General features: G+C 37.0%; 1 protein-coding gene across 1 annotated transcript in view; it reads left to right on the top strand.

Moving 5' to 3' along the window:
- GRXCR1 (glutaredoxin and cysteine rich domain containing 1) overlaps positions 1-24,820 on the top strand; it is a 263,870-nt gene that overhangs the window by 230,176 nt on the left and 8,874 nt on the right. The window contains exon 3 of the mRNA XM_007947167.2: positions 16,755-16,820. Coding sequence (XP_007945358.1) covers positions 16,755-16,820 — 66 coding nt within the window. The remainder of the gene's footprint in view (positions 1-16,754; positions 16,821-24,820) is intronic.

Raw genomic sequence — 24,820 nt, forward strand, 5'->3', positions numbered from 1 at the left:
GCCTCATATGCATGTGAAAGCTGGACAATGAATAAGGAAACTGAAGAAGAGTTGATGCTTTTGAGTTGTGGTGCTGGCAAAGAATGCTGAAGGTACTGTTGACTGCCAAAGGAACTAACAGATCTGTCCTAGAGGAAGTGCGGCCAAGATGCTCCTTGGAAGCGAGGATGGCCAGACTTCGTCTCACCTACTTTGGTCATGTTGTCAGAGGGGAGCATTCCCTGGAGAAGGATATCATGCTTGGTAAGGTGGAGGGTCGATGAAGGAGGACAATGCCTTGGACGAGATGGATTGACAAGGTGGATGCGACAATGGGTTCAAGTATAGCAAGGATCGTGGAGCTGGCACAGGATAGGGCAGTGTTTCTTTTTGCTGTGCTTGGGGTCACTATGAGTTGGAAATGACTCGACGGCACCTAACAACAACAACAACAGCAACACTTGAAAATTTCCAAGCTGTCCATGCTGTCAGGTTCACTGACAGACAGCAACTCTGTATGTCTCCTTTTTTGGTGTTTTCATGCAAGTTGTTCTAGTAGTTGGAATTTAGTCCTCTTCTGTATCCTTCCTTTCAATGCTCAGGACTCCAGCATTATCTTCTGTATCTGTGTAAATCGACTCTCCTTTTCTTTGTTGTAGAGGGTTTGTGCAGTTTGTCTGCCTGTTTTGCCATATTATTGGAACTTCTGTTTCCATGAGTTTAAAGTGAGTCATTATTACACAACCCATGCCTTTGTCTGATATATTATTGGAAAATTTTATGAATAGCCCTCAAACAGACTGGGCTGTATTTCATTTTGTTGTACATAGGGTCGCTATAAGTCAGAGCTGACTCGATGGCACCTAACAACAAAACAACATGTTTATTTGAAGTTGGAGTACCTTATACAAATGGGATATTTGTCTTATTTCATGACCATGAACTTCAATACTGTGTAGAGAAGCCTTTTCAGGTGGTAACTGGGTATGGCATATTTGATCCTTTGGTCATGTTACAAAGATACATACATGAAATGTAAAGTAATTTTTATTGAATGCATTGGCTACAGTGGTGGATGTTTAGAAACCTAATCATGTCTACACATCTTTAGGTCCCTTCTGGGAAGATAAACCATTCAAATTGTAACTCTTTCCTATTAATGCAATCTGTTAATTGACATTTTGATCAACTACTTATATTTCTCAATTAGTTCTACAATGAGAATCTTCCTCAAGTATTTTTTTCATACAGAGTGAATAAATATCTATATTGTTCAAGAAAAATAATCAACTCTATTTCCTTTAGCAATAATGTTCACTCACCATCTTCAGTCTTTCGACTCTTCAGACAATCCTAACTAAAGCTAGCTGGATGTCCCATAATAAAGAAATATTAGGCATTCCACAACTTACCTGAAAAATTTTATGTCCTGAAAAATTGTCATGGTTCATGCTAACATATAATTAAGTCACAAAATTGGGTCTTTCAAACCAATATTTTGCATGAAAAATAAGCATTTATTAAGCCTAACTATCCCTTTCTCATTTTTTATTATATTCTTTTTCACTTTATGGTGAAATTATTTAAGAATAATGTGTGTTAACTAAGACAAGAATCTAAACTCTTGTCAAATTCCATTGATCAGTCATTATTTGTTGTCTCTGGATAGGATTGTGGACCAAATTTTGTATGCTCGACATTGATTCCAAATAATAAATGCTCTCATGGAGTTTAGTGATGATGATGATAAACTACCATTTATTGAATTCCTACTATGGATTATGCAACGTTCTTGACTTTTCATATATCATATCTTGTAACTCTTACAACAAAATTGTCAATATTACTATACTTATTTTATAAGTGAAGAAACTAAGGATTGAGAGTTTAAGTTACTTGGCCAAGTTAACTTACAAAAGGAAGAGCTCAGATTTAATCTTGGGTCATTATCTCAACAAACCTTGATGACCTTAACATCTGCATTCCAAAAAATCAGTTTATGCAAAAATATAGTTTTTTTAGTCAGATTATAATCTGAAATTTATTAAATGTAACAGTCTCCTGGCTTCTTCAATCCCAACCCCCAACACTAATTGTTTGAACCTATTGGCTTGATAATCACTTATATATGATCTAATGTTAATTTTAAAGGGACTGAAGAGTGAATAATACATCCCTCTGATCATCTTTTCTTAAAAATCACAAATCGTGATTGACTTCAATGGGACATTGATCTTTACAACTACTCTGAAAAAAATTGTCTCAGCAATAACTATACAAAACTAAAATCATCAGAAGTTCTGATGTAAGTACACAGAACAAGTCTACATGTTTAGTTAATTTTGCAGCTCATTTTTCCTGTCAGTGACACAGGGAAACCATTCTATTTTAAATGAGGTTATCCTTAGGAACCATTACTGAGTTTAGTTTTTGAAACTGGTGGGCTATTACTACACCTGTTTTGAACATATTCCAGGTCTATATGGGGACCTACTGGAGTTTGTTCATGCACTGGAGAAAATCCAAAGTTGATCCCTCAAGTAAATTCTTACTGTCACAAGACTCAGGTATCCCATCTACAGGCAGAGTTGATGTAACCTTACATGCTGGTGAGCATGGAAACTACAACAACAAGCATGTGTTGAGCGCTTCCTTTGGCAGGCATCATGGTAGGTGCTGGTTGAGCTCCTTGAATTCCAACCCTAAGCACTCTCCTTATCATGTAGTAGAAGAATTCTTTATGAGCTATCAATATAGAGTCATGGCTTCCTGGTCCACATCAGAGAGTGCAACCACCAGGTGTTTTCTCTTCAGTCTCCATGAAATGCCTGGATGAGAAGATCACTTATACGGTATCCATCCCTTTACTCCTCTAAGTACCAAGAATTCTACCTTCAAAGCACATCAGTTTTGACCCTTGCAGATTTAGTTCCATAAAGGTACACTTTTTATTATGCCATTGCTTGTTTTTCTCTTCAAAATCAGCAGTAGTAAGAAATGGCCATTTGGAATTGAGTGCTGTATTGCTTACCCAAATGCTGAAGATACAAATACAGCTACTACTTACTCAATGTCTGTGGGGTACCAGATAAGGTACTAGGTGATAGAGAACTTGAAGAAATAACCATTCTTTTAATCTCCACTAGGCTTGCTGTGTATTGAAGGAAATTGTGGTCTAGAGCACAGGAGAGGGAATGGTTGATTTTTTTTCTTCCCCCTGAGAGAATCAAAGAAGCTTCATTGAGAAAGTAACATTTCAACTGGGTTTGGAAGGATGTATGGAAGTTTTCCCAGGAGAGGTTGGAAAGAAGTACAGAAAAAACTTTATGCAAAGGAAAGATCATGCACAAAGCCATAGTATCATGGAAGGACCTGGCATGTCCAGGAAAATGGAAGAAATATAGTGTGCCAGGAACATATGCTATAAAAAGAGAGGGCTGGGAAGACGGGTGCAACCAGATAATGAAGGGATTTATAGGCGAAGTTAAGGAGTTTGAGCTTTATTTAGCTACTATAAGGTAATCCAGTTTGGGATATACAATAAAATAGAGAAATATATGGTTGGGAGGCCAGTTAAGTGAATGAGAAAAGGGGTCTGGCTTAAGACAAGAAAAAGGGGTGAAAACTTATGTTATTGGATTCTAGACCCATTTATGTGATGACATTTATTTGAAGACACTATTTTTTTTTTTTTTTGTTTAATGAAGAAGTAAATACATTATATACTTTATTAGTCAATCCATCTAAAAACTTATATAAGACATTGTTTAGATTACAGTATTAAGAAAAAGTTTGTTTCATTTGAAGGTCTGGTCTCACTTTTCTCTAGTGATGAGCATATCATAGATGGTCATGTTTCCCTTATTTCACCCCAGCTGACAAGAAGATTAGAATAAAATTTAAAGCTCAGTTATAGCTATCATTTTGAGATTTATTGAGGGCATTTCTTATGTCCTTATTTCTTTTCTATTTTTATTTTATGATAACATTGTACAGATCATTTAGTATAACTTAATTTCTTAGTAAGATGAGTTGGTGTGTGAATGTTGTTGTTGTTATGTGCCGTCGAGTCGGCCCCGACTCATAGCGACCCCTCCTTGGGTTTCCGAGGCAGTATCACTACGGAAGTAGGATTGCCCAACCTTCCTTCCGAGGAGTGGCTGGTGGGTTTGAACCGCCAGCCGTCTGGTTAGCAGGCAAGTGTCTTAGCCACTATGCTACCAGAGCTCCCTTGGTGTGTGAATAAATATATTCAAAAATAAAATATAACTATCTACAACATATGTCATATTTTTATGCAAATATCATTTGCTTTTTACAGTTTTATTTGCCAACACACATCCTCTTCTCAGGAGGTATTTTTGTGAGCACTGTTTGCCATTTTTTTTTTTTTTTGTAAAATAAATTATTACAGCATGTTTACAAAAATACCTCCTGGAAGAAGAGAACATTTCATAAACAAATGTAGAAGGTGTGTGTTATTTGCATAAAAATATAATGTGTGTTTATGTATACATATATATATGTATACACACATATACACTCATAAACATATATATATATATATTTATTTATATACACATACATACATGCATATGTGTGTGTGTGTGTTGTGTGTGTGTGTGTGTGTGTGTATATAAATAAATATGGTATGGGAGCTCTGGTGGTGTAGTACCTAAGGCACTTGACTGCTAACCAGAAGGCTGGCAGTTCAAACCCACCAGCTACTCCTCAGAAAGAAGATGGGGCAATCTACTTCTGTAGTGATACTGCCTCGGAAACCCAAGGAGGGGTTGCTATGAGTCGGGTCCGACTTGACGGCAGATAACAACAACAACATATATAGATATATGTAGAGGGAGAGAACCAAACTATTCTGGTTACCTAGCACCACTCTGACATGAATGGGAAGGCATTAACAAACAGGAATTTATTCTCCTACAATTTTGGAGGTTAGACGTCTGAGTTTCATGTGCCAGACTCTAGGGGCTGAGTGAAAGCTCCTCAACCTTGGGCTTCAGCTCTGCCTCCTGCTCCTGGCCCACTGAAGCTGGAGGCTTTTCTTCACTCAGACAGCTGCTGGATGCAGATACTGAGAAGCCCAAGGTTGACAAGTAAAAAGACACAGTCCTGATGTTACCAAACTACACGGCAGGCCATTAATTCAAGTCTATTGAAAGTCCCAAGGTCAGCAGAGCATGGCAGCCTGCTGAAAAATGACTTGGCTGCATGCAGGGTTCAAGTGGGCCAAAAAGCTGGAGACCTTCCTCAAAGCTGCTTCTTATACAGTGGAAGCAGACCACATCCCTAAGGCAGCTACTCAGCTGCTCCAGTAGATTCCAGGATGGAATTGATTGCCAATCTCACAATGGGGAATAACTATATCCAACTGCCCAGCCACTCAACCAGGCCCAGCCAATTTGACAACTTTAATTACCACACAAACTCAAGACTTTAATCTTCACATAAGCAGATTGCCACGTTTCTCCCATAGACATCTAGTGGATCCAACCACTGACCTTTTGGTAGCAGTCAAGTGCTTAACCGCTGCACCACCAGGAATCATATGTTGTATTTTTTCACAAATAACACACCCAGGTAAACAATGTGCCAACACACATATACCATACATAATGTGCCTAGGAAAATAATATATGGGGGGGTTGTATAGCTGACAAAATATATATGATGTATCCTTTATTTATGTTAGGAGCTCTAGTGGTGTAGTGCCTGAGCCATTTGACTGCTAACCAGAAGGCTGGCGGTTCAAACCACCAGCCACTCCTTGGAAGGAAGGTTGGACAATCTACTTCCACAGTGATACTGCCTCAGAAACCCAAGGAGGGGTTGCTATGAGCTTCATCTGACTCAATGGCAGTGTGTTTTGTAGTTTATTTGTGTTATGTATACATATGTGAAGTTGATTGGTTGGTTGGGTTATTCTTAGTATGTGTGTGTATATATATATATATACACACACACACACACACACGTACTTATATACATATACAGATATATATGTGCTTGGTGAATATTTTTTCACTCTTTCTGAAATGTCTAGTCAAATAGTATTGAAATGTTGGTGGTCCATGAGGAATTCTAAGACTGGATATTACTGTAGACATAGCTAAAATCTCTTCTGTGATTAAAAATAATTTTTAGAAAGAAAAATGCTGTACTTAAGTGACATTGAGTCAGTTTCAACTATGCCGACCCTATATACAACAAAACAAAACATTGCCTGGTCAGCATCATCCTCACAATTGTTGCTGTTTGAGCCCATTATTGCAACCACTATGTCAATCCAGCTCATTAAGGGTCTTCCTCTTTTTCACGGACCCTCTACCAAACATGATGCCCTTCTCCAAGGAGTCGTGCCTACTGATAACATGTCCAAAATATGTGAGAGAAAATCTCACCATACTCGCTTCTAAGGAGCATTCTGGGTGTATTTCTTCCAAGATAGATTTGTTAGTTTTTCTGGCACTCCAAGGTACATTCATTATTCTTTGCCAAAACCATGACACCAATGCATCAATTCTTCTTCAATCTTCCTTGTTCATTTTATGGATTTCACATGCATATGTAGAGATTCAAAATGCCATGGCTTGGGCAGGTACACCTTCATCCTGGAAGTGTCATCTTTGCTCTTTAATACTTTAAAAAGTCTTTTGCAGCAGCTTTATCCAATGTATTACATCATTTGATTACTTGACTGCTGGTTGCATGGGTGTTGATTGCAGATCCACATAAAATGGAATCTTTGGCAACTTCAATCTTTTCTTCATTTATCTTGATGTTACTTATTGGTCCAATTGTGATGATTTTTGTTTTCATTATGTTGAGTTTAATCCATACAGAATGTAGTAGGCTTTGATCTTCATGAATAAGTGCTTCAAATGTTTTTAATTTCCAGCAAGCAAAGTCATATCATTTGCATATCTGACAGTTAATGAGTTTTCCTCCACTTCTGACGCTGACGTTTTCATATAATCCAGCTTTTGGATCATTTGCTCAACCTGCAGACCGAATGAGTAGAGTAAAATGATACACTCTGATACACATCTTTCTGGATTTTAAATCATACATTATCCCCTTGTTCTGTTCACATGGTTGCCTCTTATTATATGTATGAGCCAATTATTGTGCTCAGGTTCCACATGAGCACAAATAAGTGTCAGGATTTCCCATTCTTTGTAATATTATATGCAATTTCTTATGATACACATAATCAAATCCATTTGCACAGTCAATTAACCACAGATAAACATCTTTCTGGTATTCTCTACTTTCAGCCAAGATTCTTCACACATCAACAATGATCTTCCTTGTTCCACGTCTTCTTTTGAATCCAGTTTGAATTTCTGGTTGTTTCCTGTTGATGTAATGTTGCAACCCTTTCTGGATTATCTTCAGCAAAATTTTACCTGCATATTATGTTAATTATATTATCCATTGCTTTTCCCACTAAACAGTTAAGTGTTTTTACTTGTTCGCTTTGTTTTTGACAATGATATTTGGGAATTCTTGACCTAACAACTCTTCTCAGAGATGTGGCAGAGTATGCTAAACACAAACAGGTTTTAGACAATTCTATTGTTTTCTTCCACCACTCCCTCGGTCAGTTTGTCATCCTGTGGTAGTTTGCATGTGCCTGTGAGGCTGGAGGCTATACCAATGCTATTTCAAATACCAGCAGGGTCACCTATGGTTGACAAGTTTCAGCTTAACTTCCAGACTAACACAGACTGGGAAGAAGGATGGAGCTATCCATTTCTGCAAAAAGCTGGCCACTGAAAACCTTACAAATAGTGGTGAAACACTGCCTGATATATTATTGGAAAACTTTATGAATAGCAGTGAAATTTTTTCTGATGTAGTGCAAAATGAGCCCCTCAGGTTGGAAGACACTCACAATATGAAACCTGAAAATAAAACAAAAATCTTCACAACCAGACCAATAAGTAACATCATAATAAATGGAGAAAAGATTGAAGTTGTCAGAAATTTCATATTACTTGGTTCCACAATCAACACTAATGGAGGCAGCAATCAAAAAATCTGATGACATATTGCACTGAGCAAATCTGCTGCAAAAGACCACTTAAAGTGTTAAAGAGCAAAGATGTCAGTTTGAAGTCTAAGGTGTGCTTAAGCTAAGCCATGGTATTTTCAATTACCTCATATACATGTGAAAGCTGGACAATGAATAAGGAAGACTGAATAAAATTGTTGCCTTTGAATTGTGGTGTTTGTGAAGAATACTGAAAATACCATGGACTGACAGAAGAAGGAACAAATCTGTCCTGGAAGAAGTGCAGCCAGAATGCTCCTTGGAAGCAAGAAGAGCCAGACTTCATCTCACCTACTTTGATCATATTGTCAGAAGGAACCATTCCTTGGAGAAAGATATCATGCTGAGTAAATTGGATGGTTACAAAAAAAATGGAATGGATTGACGCAGTGGCTGCAATGATATGCTCAAGCATAGCAAGGATTGTGAGGATGATGCAGGACCCGGCAGTGTTTTGTTCTGTTGTGCATAGAATTACTATGAGTCAGAATCAACTCAATGTCACCTAACAACAACTTTGTTGTCTTAAGCTTGTTATATAAAATAGATTGCTTATAATGTGCCCTAATATTTTTCTTAAAGGAAAGAACATAGTAACCAATAAGGGCCATGTGCACTTGGTAAACAATTGTGCTAATCAATTTCCTTTCTTCCTTTCAACTGTGTGTTTTTAACTCCTGTTTATTGTTAAAGATAACAATTTAGTTGTTACTTTGAGAGAGCAGACCATAGCCTTCTTAATGGGTTGACTTCATCTCAATATATGATTTCACAGCATCTTCTACTTATGACAGCTATTAATGTACATTTATTTGTATAATCTTTTGATTAACATATGTGTCTATCAATAGACTCTATACTCCCTCAGCAATGAGGAGCAATTTTTTGCTTATTGTTATATTCCTAACATTTACCATAGAGGCTTATCCATAATAGAGATTCAATAATGTTGAGTAAGACCATGAGTGAATAAGTGGAGGTACTTATTAATGAGTATGTTGGCATGTTTTTGCACATTCATGGATCAAGAATGGAATCTCTGGGTGGTGCGTACAGTTAAGTACTTGACTATTAGCCAAAAAATTAATGATTCAAACCCACCCAGAGGTGCCTTTGAAGACAGGACTCACAAAATGCTTCTGAAAGATAACAGACTTTAAAAACTCTATGGAGCAGATCTCCTCTACACACTTGGTGTCACTGTTAATTGGAATCAACTCCAGGGCAACTAACAACAAAAGCATCTGACAGTCCTAGTCTTCAAAGGTTTGATTTATTTCCTTACTTTTTTCTTACTCCTTGAAATTGCAAGTGATTCACAGAAGAAGAAAGATTATGTAGACAGCCTTGTCTTTGTCAAAGAAGCTTGTTAAATGTAAAAAAAGTGTCGTATACATATGTCACAGTCTACTCTTCAGAATTTTAAAGTGTGAACTATTTGGCTCAGACAAAGATAATTTCATGTATTTAAGAGTAATGATATAGATCTTTTACAGGCGTATGGAATATATTCTGAATTACAGACTAAGGCACAATGCTGAGATAAGACAAGAACTGGGGCACATTACAGCTTCTCTGGTTCATTCATTTTGTTCGGAGTCACAGAAGAGTTGTTGCAGTGAAAGCTTTCATTCATTTGAATTTCTTGGACATCTAGTTAACAGTGAGTCCTAACCATAGACTCTCATGTATCCCTCCCAAGAATTATATGTATCATTTTTTTTCCATTATAATTATGTTAAATCATTGAGCATGCCAATGTGCATGCATGGACCAATGGAAAGAGTATAAATTTTGGAAAATGCTACACCAGATTGAAAATCTGGCCCAGTCTTGTTTTGATTCACTGAAAGGCCCTGTGCTTGTTCTTTATTCTCTTTAAATTTCTGTTTCTTCATTTTAAAAATTGAAATGTTAATGCTTACTTTGCACCCATGTTGAAAAGAGCCAATATCTATAAAACACTTAACATAATTAATATTATAGTAAGTTTCAGAATTGTATTAATTTCCAGAAAAATTGATTCAATACTACTTGAATAATAGGTCAGAAATATTTCAATAGGTATGCTAGAATTCTTGGAGGATTATATCAGATAATAGAATGATTAATTTTCTTTAATGTGGAATTGTATGGTGGAATTATATTTAAAAGGTAGTTAACTCACTCATGACACTCTTAGACAAATACCACCAGGAAGAAATTATTGAGAATGTTAATACTTAAGGGAATACTCCCTAGTTTGTAGATATAAGGTTTTCTTTATAGCCCAATAATAAGTAGCATGTCGTTGATGGGAAATTGTGATGGAATGAGACTTTGGAATATCTAAATGCTAACTACCCCAAACATCAGGATGGAAGGAATGGGTAATTTTTCCCTGAAATTTTTCTATTAGGTTGAAATTCCCATCCTGTTGCTTCCACTGCTTAGAATCAGAGAAGAAGACCATCTGATTCCCTGTCCTCCCCTATGGGATCTTACACTTAGGCCTAACAAAGACAGGATCAGGTGAAGGGCAGGATGTGGGCCCCACTGGATAGGCAGGGAGTTTTTACTAATGTTACTGTATAACATGTGGCAGAGGAACCAGAAGGCTGGTTTCAAAAGAAAGATCTGAGGGCAGGCCAGGTAGAGTTATGAAAGCCATGTTGAGCAACTCCAAGTGAAAGAAGGAAGGGTGCATTCAGCTTCCGGTTAGCTGTTATAGAACAAAATTTTTGCAACCTTGAGTACTTGGCACATCACCTATGAATGATACATGCAGATGTCTTGAAGAACAGTGACTAATATGTCTTTAGTCTTTAAGTGCATTGCTTGATTTGAGCAAAGTTTGCATTTCTCATGAAATGAGTCATATGCTGTGATTATTGTTAATTGCTGTGAAGTAGGTTCAACTCATGATGACCTTCTGTAAAAAAGAATGAAATGATGCTCTGTCCTGTGTCGTCTTCATGACAGTTGGTATGACACTACTGTGCTGATCCATCTCATTGAGGGTTTCTCTCATTTTCACTGACCCTCTACTTCATCAACCAGATAGTGGTGCTGGAATTACATGTCTGAGGCAAAGCAAATTTCACCGACTGAAAGGTAATGAAATAGGTCCTTTCTTGGCATATGTATTATATTCTTAGGCTCAGAGATAAGAAAAGAGCTGGGCTGGTTATTGCTTGTCTGGAACATTCATTTTGTTTGGAGTCATTGCAGTGTATTTTATTTCACTCAGGGAAAATGAGACATACATTCTCCCACTGCCTTACTTCATGTGCCAAATTACCCAGAGCCTTTTCTGTTTTAGCTTAGCTAAATGTTAAATACAATGTAGCAAAACTAAAATATTACCAGTTATTACAAAGTTTTAGACTTTAATGTTTTGTCCTGTTGTTTTCATTGCCTTTGTTCTCCCTTTAGGTGTGTCATATCTGTATTCCTGGCAAAGTCACCAACAAATAAAAGAATATAAGCTGCTTTATAGAACTATATGTATTCTCTGTAGTCCTGTGGATGCTTTCATAGTGCTTTTTACTGTATCAATTTGACATTTCTGATGGCAGTTAAGATGACTTGAGCTATATAAGATAAACTGAAGTAAAATGAAATCAAGAACTAAAAGCTCTTGAAACCAATAAAACAACAAAACAAAACAAAACAAAAACCCACAAAACCACCCCAAAACCTCAATTCCATCAGGTTGGTTCCAACTCATGTCAACATCATATACTAAAGAGTAGAAGTGAGCTCCATAAAGTTGTCTTGGCTGTAATCTTTACAGAAGCAAACCATTAAGACATTCTTCCACCACACCACTGGGAAAGGGACCTCAAACCATCAAATATTAGGTTAGCAGTGGAGTGTAAAACATTGGTGTCACACAAGGACCTCAAAGCTCTTAGACATCACTAATGTATTGCTTACCCTATCTTAGAAATCTCACCTAGGTTTCAAGTTCCAGGTCAAATGCCACCAACCTCAGAAAGTCTTCTCTACCTTCAATAAACTTATGTATAATATAAAATAATAAACCTTGAGTATGATGTTGGGGTAATTCCACTTGAATTTAGGGACCATCCCAAGAATGTATTTGACACATTGAACACTAGTGACTGAAGATCAGAAGAGTTGTGCGATGACATCAAGAACAACATAAATGAAGAGAGCAAAAGGGTCATTAAAAAGATAAGAAAGAAAGAAAAGACCAAAACTGATATCAGAAGAGACTGAAATTTCTCTTGAACATAGAGTAGCTAAATTGAATGGGAGAAAAGATGAAATAATAGAGCTGAACAGAAGATTATAAAGGGCAGTTTGAGAAAACAAAGTAAAATATTACAATGAAATATACAAAGATCTGGAGTTAGAAAGCCAAAAATGAAGAACACGTTTAACACTTCTCAAGCTGAAAGAACTTAAAAACAAATGCAAGCCCCTAGCTGCAATATTGAAGGATTTTATGGGTAAAATATTGAACGATGCAGGAAGTACCAAAAGATGATGGAAGGAATACACGGTCACTGAACTAAAAATAATTAGTAGATGTTCAATGGTTTCTGGAGGTAGCAAAGAACGAGTGATACTGAAGGAAGAAATGCAAACTGCACTGAAGACTTTGGTGAAAAACAAGTCTCTAGGAATTGATGGAATACCAATTGAATGTTTCAACAAATGGATGTAATTCTAGAAGTGCTCAGTCACCTATGGCAAGAAATTTGGAAGCTAGTTATCTGGCAAACCTACTGGAAGCATCCTCATTTTGGACCCATTCCAAAGATAGATAATCTAAAAGAATGTGGAACGTATTGAACAATACCATTAATATCACTAATAAGTAAATTTTACTGAAGATAATTCACAAAGAGTTGCAGCAGTACATCAACAGAGAACTGCAAGAGATTCAAGCTGGAATGGGAAGAGGATTTGGAACCAGGGATATCATTCTTGATTTCAGATGGATCTTGGCTGAAAGTAGAGAATACCAGAAATGTTTACCTCTATTTTATTGACTATGAAAAGGCATTTGACTGTGTGGATCATAACAAGTCATGGATAATATTGAGAAGAATGGGCATTTCAGAACACTTAATTGTACTCATAAGGAACCTGTACATAGACCAGGAGGCAGTTATTTGAACAAAACAAGGGGATATAGTGTGGTTTAAAATCAGGAAATATATCTGTCAGGGTTGTATCATTTCACCATACTTGTTTCATCTTTATGCTGACCACATAATCCAAAAAGCTGGACTATATGAAGAATCAGGATTGGATGAAAATAACAATCTGATATGCAGATAATACCACCTTGCTTGCTGGATGTGAAAGGGACTTGAAGCACTTACCAATAAAAATCAAAGGCTACAGATTTCAGTGTGGATTCCACCTCAGCATAAAGAAAACAAAAATACTCATGACTGGACCAATAAGCAACATCATGATAAATGGAGAAAATATCGACATTTTCAAGGATTTCATTTTACTTGGATCCACAATCAATATCCATGGAAGCAGTAGTCCACAAATCAAAGGATGTATTGCATAGAGCAAGTCTGCTGCAAAATACCTCTTTAAAGTGTAAAAATGCAAAAATGTCACTTTGAGGACTAAAATGTACCCGACTTAAGCCATAGTGTTTTCAGTCACCCCACTGGAATGTGAAAACTAAACAATGAATAAGGAAGACTGAAGGAGAACAGGTGCATTTTATTTTGATGTGGGTGAGTAATGTTGACTGCCAGAAGAGTTAACAAATCTGTTTTGGCAAAAGGAAACCCAGAATGCTCCTTAGAAATGAAGATAGCAAGACTTCATCTCAAATACTTTGGACTTATTATCAGGTGGAAACAGTCCCTGGAGAAGGATATCATACCAGGTGAAGTAGAGGATCAACAAAAAAAGAGAACGACCCTTAATGAGATGGATTGACATATTGACTATAATAATGGGCTCAAATATGGCCTGGAGTTTTAGGACAGTGCAGGACCACACAGTGGTTGGTTCTACTGTACATAAAAACCAAACTCACTGACATAGAGTTGATTCTGACTCATAGTGACCCCCTTTGGGTTTCCAAGGTGGTAAATCTTTACAGAAGTAGATTGCCCAGTCTTCCTTCTATGAAGTGGCTGGTGGGTTTGAACCAACAGCCTTCCATACATAGAATTGCTCAAAAAAACTTGATGGTACCTAACAAGAACAAAACAAAAATTCTCAATAAGCAACAATCATTTCTTGTGATTTTCTAGACATCATTTTTTGTTTTGTTTTATTTTTGCTTGCATCACTCATTTGGTACTTCTACACTGTAGTTACTTTTCGTGTGTTTATGTAAAATGTAACATAACTTTCTTCAGTTCTGTTGTTGTTGTTGTTATGTGCCGTTTAGTCAGACTCAACTCATAGCGACCCCTCCTTGGGTCTCCAAGGCAGTATCACTGTGGAAGTAGATTGCCCAACCTTCCTTCTGAGGAGTGGCTGGTGGGTTTGAACCTCCAGCCTTCTGGTTAGCAGTCAAGAGCCTTAAGCACTATGCTACCAGAGCTCCTACTTTTTATTTTTTAAATGAAGGTTTGTAATTATCAGCCTGCTTAGCAAAATTGAAATAAAAAACCATATTTATTGTGTGGTGATAATTTTCCTGTTTTTCTCATTAAGCAAATATTAATGCAAGGACCTACAATGTGCAAGCAAGTGTGATAAATTTGTGAAGAAGACAGAGGGATTAACTGCCTTTACTTATAAATCATTATTCCAATTTTTTCTTTTCCCTGCCTATGAGTTTATGTGTAGAAATGGAGTGGGTGAATGGAAGATGTGTCAGGAAAGGTGAGAGAAATGGGATCGAGGAAATCAAAAGCACAATGAGTTTGTTGGAAAGTACACACATTGTCTTCTTTTTCACTTTCATGGTAAACTTTTGGAGGTTAAAAACATAGGCTGTAGAGTAAGTGTGGTGGTCATGTTTTTGTGTCAAGTTGGCTAGGCCATGTTGAGTGGCAGGGCAGCTGGATGTAATATTCCCTATGATGAGACTGGTAATCAACTCCATGGTGGAATCTACTGTGAGCAGCTGAGTAGCTGCCTTTGGATATGTGATCTGCTTCCCATATATAAACAGTGGCTTTGGTAATGGTCTCTAGCCTATGGCATGTTTGGACCCTGCATGTAGCTGTGTTATTGTCCAGCAGCCTGCCATTTTCTGCCGACCTTAGGATTTACAATGGACTTGAATTAATGGCCTACTATGTGGTTTGGTCACATCAGGACTGTGCCTTTTTATTTGTCAACCTTGGGTTTGTTAGCCTCAGCAGCCAGTAGCTGCCTGAGTAAAGAAAAACCTCTAGCTTCAGTGGGTTGGGAGTAAGAGGCAGAGCTGAAGCCCAAGGTCGAGGGTCTTTCATCCAGCCCCTGCCATTTTGAACTTGGACTTAAAGCCTCCAAACTGTGAGAGAATAAACTCCTGTTTGTTAAACTTATCCCATTTGTAGTATATTTCTTATCAGAGCGGCACTAGGCAACCAGAACAGTAAGTTTGGAGCCCCTGGGAGTGGTAAGTACTTAATATGCTCAGCTGCTAATCAAAAGGTTTGTGTATAAAAGCCCACCCAGAAACACCTTGGAAGAAAGGCCTGGACATCTATTGTCAAAAATCCAGCCATTGAACATACAATGCAATGCATTTCTACACTGATACGTGGGGTTGCCATGAGTCAAAGTTGACTGGCTGACTACTGATTTACTTTAAATTCCCAGTCTACCTTTTCTCTGAGTGACCTTGGAATTATTTAATCTGACTTAGCTTCACTTTCTGCTAATAATAGGGTCTACTACATCAAATAAGATGATGTTTGGTGCCTAACTCACATTAGATAGTTAAATAATGTCAGTTATTATTAGTAATGGAGCCCTGGTGGCATTAAAGGTCAATGGTTGGCTGCTATCCAAAAAGATGGATGTTGAAACCCACCCAGTGACTCTGTGGGATGGGTGAACAGACCTTGTAATCTGCTCCTATAAAGATTACAGCCTAGAAAAACCCTATGGGACAGTTCTATGTCATGAAAACACTACAGTTGAAGACTGACTTGACAGCACTTTATAGCAACAAGAAGATACATTATTGTTATTCTTATAACTGCTATGATCTTCACATCTATTTCTCTAAAGAGGGCCATGTTCAGGACTGCTTGGAGTAGAAAGAGACAACTCACGCTGGAATTTGCTCACAGGCTTCTTTTCCCCAAAGACAGAGCTGTCTCCAAGCCCCCTTAACAGCTTGGAAGAGTGGCTGGGCCTGTCCTTCCATACCTGGTTCCTAGCTCTCACCTTCTGTTGGCATCTTCCCCTTGCCTGCAGGAAGCCTTACTGACAAAAAAAAAAAAAAAAACGCCGCCATTGAGCATCCATTTCATTCTGACTCATAATGATCGCCATTGGGTTTTCAAGGCTGCAAACCTTTACAGAAGTAGATTGCCTCATCTTTCTCCTGCAGAGCAGCTGGTGGGTTTGAATTTCCCACCTTGTGATTAGCAGCCTTACTAGATGTGAAAAAATATTATCTGAAAGAAAAATTTTTCTCTTTGGTCTTGGTCAAGAATTTACCAACCACACAGTATTCTGTGGTTTAAGCTTTCCTGGCTAGGACTTAATTTTCTCAAATACTAACAAAATGGATTTTTTTTCCCCAACCTTTTCTTGTTAATAGGGTGCTGAGAAAATTCTGTCAATGAATGAGTCAGGAGAACTGCAAGACCTCTTAACCAAAATTGAGGTAATTGTATTTTTTAGTTATCAAAATGTTAAACACATTCTAGTTGTAATTGGGTTTTCCTAAGTGAATTTTTCTTCCCATGTTCTAACAAATCTGCAACAGAACATACGTGACAGTTTTAATTTGATATTACCTGCCAGTAGACAGCAGAGTCACTATAGTTGGTGTCACCCAGTGCAGTATCATGGGTCACCTCCCCCCCACCGTGGCCCTCCTCTTGTATCAGCATACAGAATCCTCAGAAATGCTTATGATCAATTTAATCATGGAATAATATGTGATAAATTTAGTATCTTGCTTACATGTAATATTACTTAGATTATATGAATATTAACAAGAAAATAATTTTGTAAAACATTATTAGTTACAACATTATTAGAAACTGAGCAGAAGTCTTTTTTGATTTTTTTTTTCCTTTTTCTCCCTTTAATTACTATTTCATTCTCAAAAAAGTTACTGATACAGTTTCACAAACACTAACTACCATAATATTGTGGGTAAGACACCAGAGAATTTGACAAAATCAGCAACTATAAGAACACTGAAAGGGGCTCTAACCAGAAATTTGGCAGTTCAAATCCACCAGCTGCTCCATGGAAGAAAGATGGCACAATCTAATTCTGTAAAGACTCACTGCCTTGGATACCCAACGGGTCACTATGAGTCAGAATCAACTTGATGGCAGTGGGTTTGGTATGGTTTTGGTATAAAAACACTGGCAGCAACAAAAATAACAGTGTGTGCTTGTAGTTGTGTAGATGAAACCACGTGATTTGAATTGTCAATTGTAGTTGGATAATAATGACAGCTCCCACTGGAGTACATTAAAAAGTTCAAAAAGTAAATGAACTGGGTTTATGAAAAATACTTTTGTTGTTATAACTAACTACCAAACCAAAAAAAAAAAAAAAAAACAAATCCACTGCCATCAAATTGATTCCTACTCATAACAACCCTATAGGACAGAGTAACTGTCCAGAGGGTTTCCAAGGCTGTACATTTTTAAAGAAGCAGACTGCCTTATCTTTCTCCCACAGAGTGGTTGGTAGGTTGGAACTATTAGCCCTTTGGTTAGCAACCTGGTGCTTGAACCACTGAACCATGAAGGCTCCTATAAATAATGATAGGGATATTTTTATAAAAAGTAATGAACTTCTTCTGAAACAGTGTACAAAAATATTATAGACAGTCATTTTGGTGTCACACCCTCTGAACATGTCACCCAGTATGGTCCCCACCCCTGCACTCCCCCTTAGTGGTGCCACTGCATTTGATTTGCTTTAGCTAGAATGACTTTCCTGTTAACTTTTAACCATTTCATACTGTTAGTTTAACATTCCAGGGAGTTTTCTTTAGAGTTGGATAGTTCTCTGTGATAGAGGCATTGATGAGCTGTTTCAAATCAGGTAATTGTTTTAAAACATATTAGCTTCTTATGGGCCAGCTCATCATTTCTAAAGATTAAACAAACAAAACCTTAAACATGCTATTACTGTAAAAAGAGCTCTGGTAACACAGTGACTAAGGCATCTGACTCCTAACTAGAAGGTTGGCGATTCAAACTTACCAGCCACTCTATGGAAGAAAGACTGGGCAATCTACTTTCATAAAGATTTGTTGTTGTTGTTGTTGTTTGCCGTCGAGTCGGCCCCGACTCATAGCGACCCCTCCTTGGGTTTCCGAGGCAGTATCACTACGGAAGTAGATTGCCCAACCTTCCTTCCAAGGAGTGGCTGGTGGGTTTGAACCACCAGCCTTTCATAAAGATTTACTGCCTCTGAGATCAAATGGGCATCTCTATGAGTCGGAATTGACTCAATGGCAGGTTTTTTTTGTTTGCTTGTTTTTGTTTTTTATTATTTCTCTAAAAGAGCACATTTACATTTTTGTTCCTGGACTTACAGTTTGGACTTATAATGCCACAGATGATTTATACTCACTTATTAACCTAAGGATTGGCCATTTGAACTCACCCAGCAGTGCCTTGGAAATAAGCCTGGCTATCTATTTCTGTATGAGGAGCTCTGGTAGCATAGTGGCTAAGACATTTGACTGCTAACCAGAAGGCTGGCGGTTCAAACCCACCAGCCACTCCTCAGAAGGAAGATGGGGCAATCTACTTCCAAATCTACTTCCATAGTGATACTGCCTTGGAAACCCAAGGAGGGGTCGCTATGAGTCGGGTCCGACTCAATGGCACATAACAACAACAACAACATCTATTTCTGTAAAGGTTTCAGCCAAGAAAACCTTTCCGAGCAGATCTATTCTGTAACACATTGAATCAGCATGAGTCTTAATCGACTCAATAGCAATGGTTTCCACTTACAGTGACAGTATCAGAGAATATTCACCCCCCTATATCATCCCTTTAACAAATATACAATGAGGAAGCCCTTATCATCTTTCTGATAACCATTTTATAAGCCTGTTTCTCACTATATGTAGGGAGATCATACATTTTGTTGTCAAAACTGGGACACTTTGAAAGTGAAAAGAGTGTGTTAATAATTGTTTGGGGGCAGTGATCATTGTTCTGGGCAGAACTTCCCCAGAAAAATTAGGCCAACCATATGGTCACCAGTATTTATATGCAATGATGGGCTCAGGTATAGGAAGGATTTGAGGCTGGCACAGGACTGGGCAGTGTATTGTTCTGTTGTACATAGGGACACTGAGTTGGAAATGAATCAATGGTACCTAACAAAAACATCCATACTCCTCTTGGTCTAGTTCTCTCTGCTAGCCTCATAAGGCACTTGACTGCTAACCAGAAGGCTGGTGGTTCAAACCCACCAGGCACTCCTCAGAAGGAAGGTTGGGAAACCTACTTCTGTAGTGATACTGCCTCGGAAACCCAAGGAGGAGGAGTCCTTATGAGTCTGTTCTGACTCGATGGCAGTGAGTTAGGTTTGGTTTTGGTTATTACCACATCTTTCACTTCAGTCAAAAGAGAAAAAAATTATTTGTGGTCTCTTGCTACTATTCCTTTGCAAAAACTGTCTAGAAAACCATTGCTCCGATTCCTCATGTCCCTTCATCATATTCAGAACCCATCTGCAGTATCACTTTTGATCTCTTCCTATCTTTGAATTCCTAAAATTCTCTCTTTGTTGGGTGTTCATCAAAGTCTTGCTTGTAATACCTTTCCTTGTGTATTTGACCCATGTCTCAAACCTTTCATTGTAGGAATAATGATTTATTCATAATGTGATCTTCCCTAGAACGATAAATGCAATGGATTTATTCCACAGTATTTATTTTGTGCCTACAATGTACAGGCATTTTGCTAACAGTGACAATGATACCCTACCAAAGTACTATTTTCACATAGTAATAACTCAGACAGGTTCTGAATTAGCCTCTGCCATAATACAAATGTTAGCATTACATTTCGGCACACTGTCATCCAGTGAGGAAGCTGAAGAGCCGGACAGAAAATGTTAACAGAGAAGGAGCATGCCTGGGTTTAATGAAAGAACTCACTTCACTGTGATTTCTAAGTCCTAAAGGCATAGGATAGATTCAGAGGTCAACTTGTTTATGTGAGAGTGGATGGAATTTCCTTGTTTTCCACAGTTAATTAAATTAAAGTTAATGAAATGAAGAACTATGGCTTGGAAATCAGAGGCTCTTAGCTCCATTCTTAGATATACTGCTGGCTGTGTGAGACTGGCACATTCCTTATATTCTCAGAGTCTTGATTTCCTCATCTGTTAAATGACACTATGTAACTAATGATCTTTAAAATTCTTCTTGGCTCAAAAATCTGTATTTATGACTTTATATTTTTCTTTTTGTCCCCGTACTCTATCCTAGCACTCTGAAATAATTAATTAATTAAATATTGATCTTTTTTTCATTTAGATAGTATAAGTTGGTTAATACATATTATTGAAATTCCTTGGTGGTACACATGGTTAAGCACTCCACCACTAGAAAAAACGTTGTTGGTTACAACCCATCCAGAGACACCTCAGAAGGGAATTGTGGTGATCCACTTGTGAAATATCTTTAAAATATCCTATGGATCAGTTCTACTCTGCACACATGGGTTGCCATGAGTTGTAACTAACTCAACAGCAATTAACAACAACCACAATAAATATTATTGTTTTCTATGTACTTATTTTTAAATTTTGTAAATGATATATGTAGTATTTTATTTTTGTTTTCAGTTATTTTCACTTACATTATATTTTAAGAAACATGTTTTTACATGAACATTAAATGCATTATTTCTAACTGTTGCATACTTCTTAATAGTAGCACTGTCCAATAAAATTTTCTGTCATGATGGAAAAATTTATGTGCACTGTCTAAAGTAGTAACTACTAGATATATATGGCTATTGAGCATTTGAAGTGTTGCTAGTGTGACTGACCACCAACTATCTGTCAGTTTGTCATATTATGGTGGCTTATATGTTGCCATGTTGTTGGAAACCACACTACCAGTATTTCAAATAGCAGCGTCATCCATAGTGGACAGATTTCAATGGAGCTTCTAGACTAAAACAGATAAAGAAGAAAGGATTGGTGATCTTCTGAAAATTAGCCAACAAATACCTTATAGATTGTACTAGAATACTGTCTGATACAGAGCTGTAAGATGGTGCCCCCAAAAAATCTATTGTCTTCGAGTCGGATTCGACTTATAGTGACCCCTCCTTGGGGTTTCCAAGGCAGTATCACTGCAGATGTAGATTGCCCAACCTTCCTTCTGAGGAGCGGCTGGTGAGTTTGAACTGCCAGCCTTCTGGTTAGCAGTCAAAATGCCTTAGGTGCTATACCACCAGAGCTCCTGTAAGATGGTGCAGGAAATGGCAAAATTTTATTCTGTTACATATAAGGTCACTGTGAGTCAGAGATGATTTGACTGCAACTATAATACAGCAGCAGTGTGACTGAGGAACATAAATTTTCATTTTATTTAATTTTACTTAAATTTAAATAGTTATATGTGGTGATTGATAAATGCTTTGGATAGTGCAACTCCATGGTGTCCATTCACTATTTTTAATCTATTAACTTTTCCACACAAAGACATCCAGGTGGCCACCAAGTCCCTATTTCCAACAAATAGTGCTTCAAGGCACAAGTTTGAACATAATTATTTATGGTTTTCACTTAGAGTAGAAATTGCCATAAGCTATGCATGTACATAATTTTCCAGGTAGTTCCAGGTGGCTCTCCAAAATGTCTGTACTACTCAACACTGCCTCCTGTGTTGAATGAGGTTTCCTCTGTTCTCACATTCCCACCAATATTTGGCATTTCCTAATTTGCTAATTTTTGCAAGAATAGTAATATAAAGAGATATCACCTTGTTTTAATTAACATTTTCTGATTATCACTGAATTTCAACATTTTTACATTTCCTTTCTTGTAAACTGTATATTCATATACTTTGGCCATTAAGTGTCTTTGAATTGTCTTTTGCTCTTGGTTGATTAGCAGATCTTTGTATATTTTAGATAGTAATTTTTCATTGGTTTTAGTAATTTCCAATAGTTCTTCTTTCTCTTTTAACTTCTTTCATAGTGTCTTTCATCCATCAGAAATCCTCAATGGTGATAGAACCAAATTTATCAGTTTTTTTCTTATATTTTATATTTAAAATTTTTTGTTAGTCAGTACCTTTCAATTTGAAGATCACAAAGTTATTAGCCTACATTTTATTTTATTAAGTATATAATTTTTCACATCTAGGTCATTAATTCATCTAGAATCCATATTCAGTGTTCTTAAAAATGGTGAACTAGATGCGCAACACCATCTACTAAACACTCTATTTTCACCTTGTTGATTTTTGTTTTATTAAATATTCATATGTACTTGGGTCTTCCTCTGAGCTCTCTAGTCAGTTCCATTGATCTGTTTCTTGTGGGACAAAAATCACTGCTTTTATTTCTATAGTTCAGCAAAATCTTTTAGAGTCTAATAGAATGAATCTTCATTTTAAAGATTAACTTAGCTACTCATGGACTTCTATTCCTTAGAGTCTATCATTCCTTAATTTTACAACTCGATTAAAGTCACCATGCTAGATAAATAGTTTCTGTCTCTGTTTCTCATTTATGAAGCTCAAAGAACTTAGGAAAGCAAAGTTTTACTCTTCATTAAGTGTGCTTCTTCCTACAGATGATGTAAACAAAGCACAAATATTTAAGGCTAATCTTCATGTTCAAAAGAATGTTATGATAATGGCACTTACTGGTATATAGAGGCTCTGTTAGGCTGTTCTACCCTACTGTCTCAAAAACCCAAGGACGGGTTGCTATGAGTCTGGTCAGACTCGATGACACATAACAACAATAGCAACAGCCCATATAATAAAACTGGTGGGGAATTGGCAGCAGTCCAAGAAACCCCAGCCCCCTGACTACAGAAAAGTTTCTGTGTTTTAAGAGAAACTAACCTAGTAATTGATAATTTTGGTGATTGAAATGTGAAAATTGGAAACAAAGAAGGATCCATAACTGGGAAATATGGCCTTGGAAATAGAAACAATGCTGGAGATCACATGCTAGAGTTTTATAAGACCAAGGACTTAATTCATTGCAAGTACCCTTTTTCAAAAACATAAATGGCAACTATACATGTAAAACTCACCAGATGGAATACACAGGAATCAAATAAACTACATCTGTGGAAAGAGACGATGGAGAAGCACAGCAATATAATCAGTCAGACCAAAACCAGAGGAAGACTGTGGAAGAGACAATCAATAGATCACATGCAAGTTGAAATTGAAGCTGGAGAAAATTTAAACAAGTTCAAGAGAGACAAAGTACAACCTTGCATGTATCCCACCTGAATTTAGAGAACACATGAAGAATATATTTGATACATTGAATACTGACAGCCGAAGATCAGAAAAGTTGTGGCATGACATCAAGATCATCATAAGTAAAAAAAGGAAAAAGGTCATTAAAAAGACAAGAGAGTAAGAAACAAAAAATGGATATAAGAAAGGATTCTGAAACTTACTCTTGAGTGTAGAGCAGGTATAGTGAGTGAAAGAAATGATGAAGTAAAATAATTGAACAGAAAATTCAAAAGACAGCTCAAGAAGGCAAAGTAAAATTTTATAATGAAGTGTTCAAAGACCTGGAATTTAGAAAACCAAAAAGATAGAATACTTTCAGCATATCTCAAGCTGAAATAACTGAAGAAAAAATTCAAGCCTCTAGTTGTAATATTGAAGGATTCTGTGGACAAAATATTGAACAACATGGGAAGCATGCAAGAAAGAAAGAAAGAAACAACACAGAGTGACTGTACCAAAAAGAATTTTTTGATGTTCAACCATTTCAAGAGGTAACATGATCAAGAACCATTGTTATTGAAGGAAGACATCCAAGCTATACTGAAGTCACTGGCCAAAAAGAAGTCTCCAGGAATTGATGTAATACCAACTGAGATATTTCAACAAATGTATGCAACTCTGGAAGTACTCACTTATCTATGCCAAAAAATGTGGAAGATTGCTGTTTGGCCAACTGACATTGTGCTCATTCCAAAGAAACATGATCCAATAGAATGAGGAAAATATGGAACAACATCATTAATCACACACAAGTAAAATATTTCTGAAAATAATTAAAAATGGTTGCATCAATTCATCAAAAGGGAACTGTCATAAATTCAAGCTGTATTCGGAAGAGGACATGGAAGAAGGAATATCATTGCTTATGTCACATGGATCATGGCTGAAAACAAAGACTACCAGAAAAATGTTTACCTGAGTTTTATTGACCATGAAAAGACATTTGACTGTATGGATCATAACAAATTATGGGTAATATTGTGAAGAAGGGGCATTCTAGAACACTTAATTGTGTTCATGAAGAACTTGTACATAGACCCAGAGGCAGTTGTTTGAAGAGAACAAGAGAATACTGTGTGTTTTAAAATCAGGGAAGATGTGCATCAGGATTGTATCCTTTTATCATACTTATGCCAAGCAAATAATCCAAGAGACCGGATTATATAGAG

The sequence above is a fragment of the Orycteropus afer genome, unplaced genomic scaffold (assembly GCF_000298275.1).
Source record: "Orycteropus afer afer isolate SDZICR_OR568_19922 unplaced genomic scaffold, OryAfe1.0 scaffold00176, whole genome shotgun sequence".
NCBI classification, from domain to species: domain Eukaryota; kingdom Metazoa; phylum Chordata; class Mammalia; order Tubulidentata; family Orycteropodidae; genus Orycteropus; species Orycteropus afer.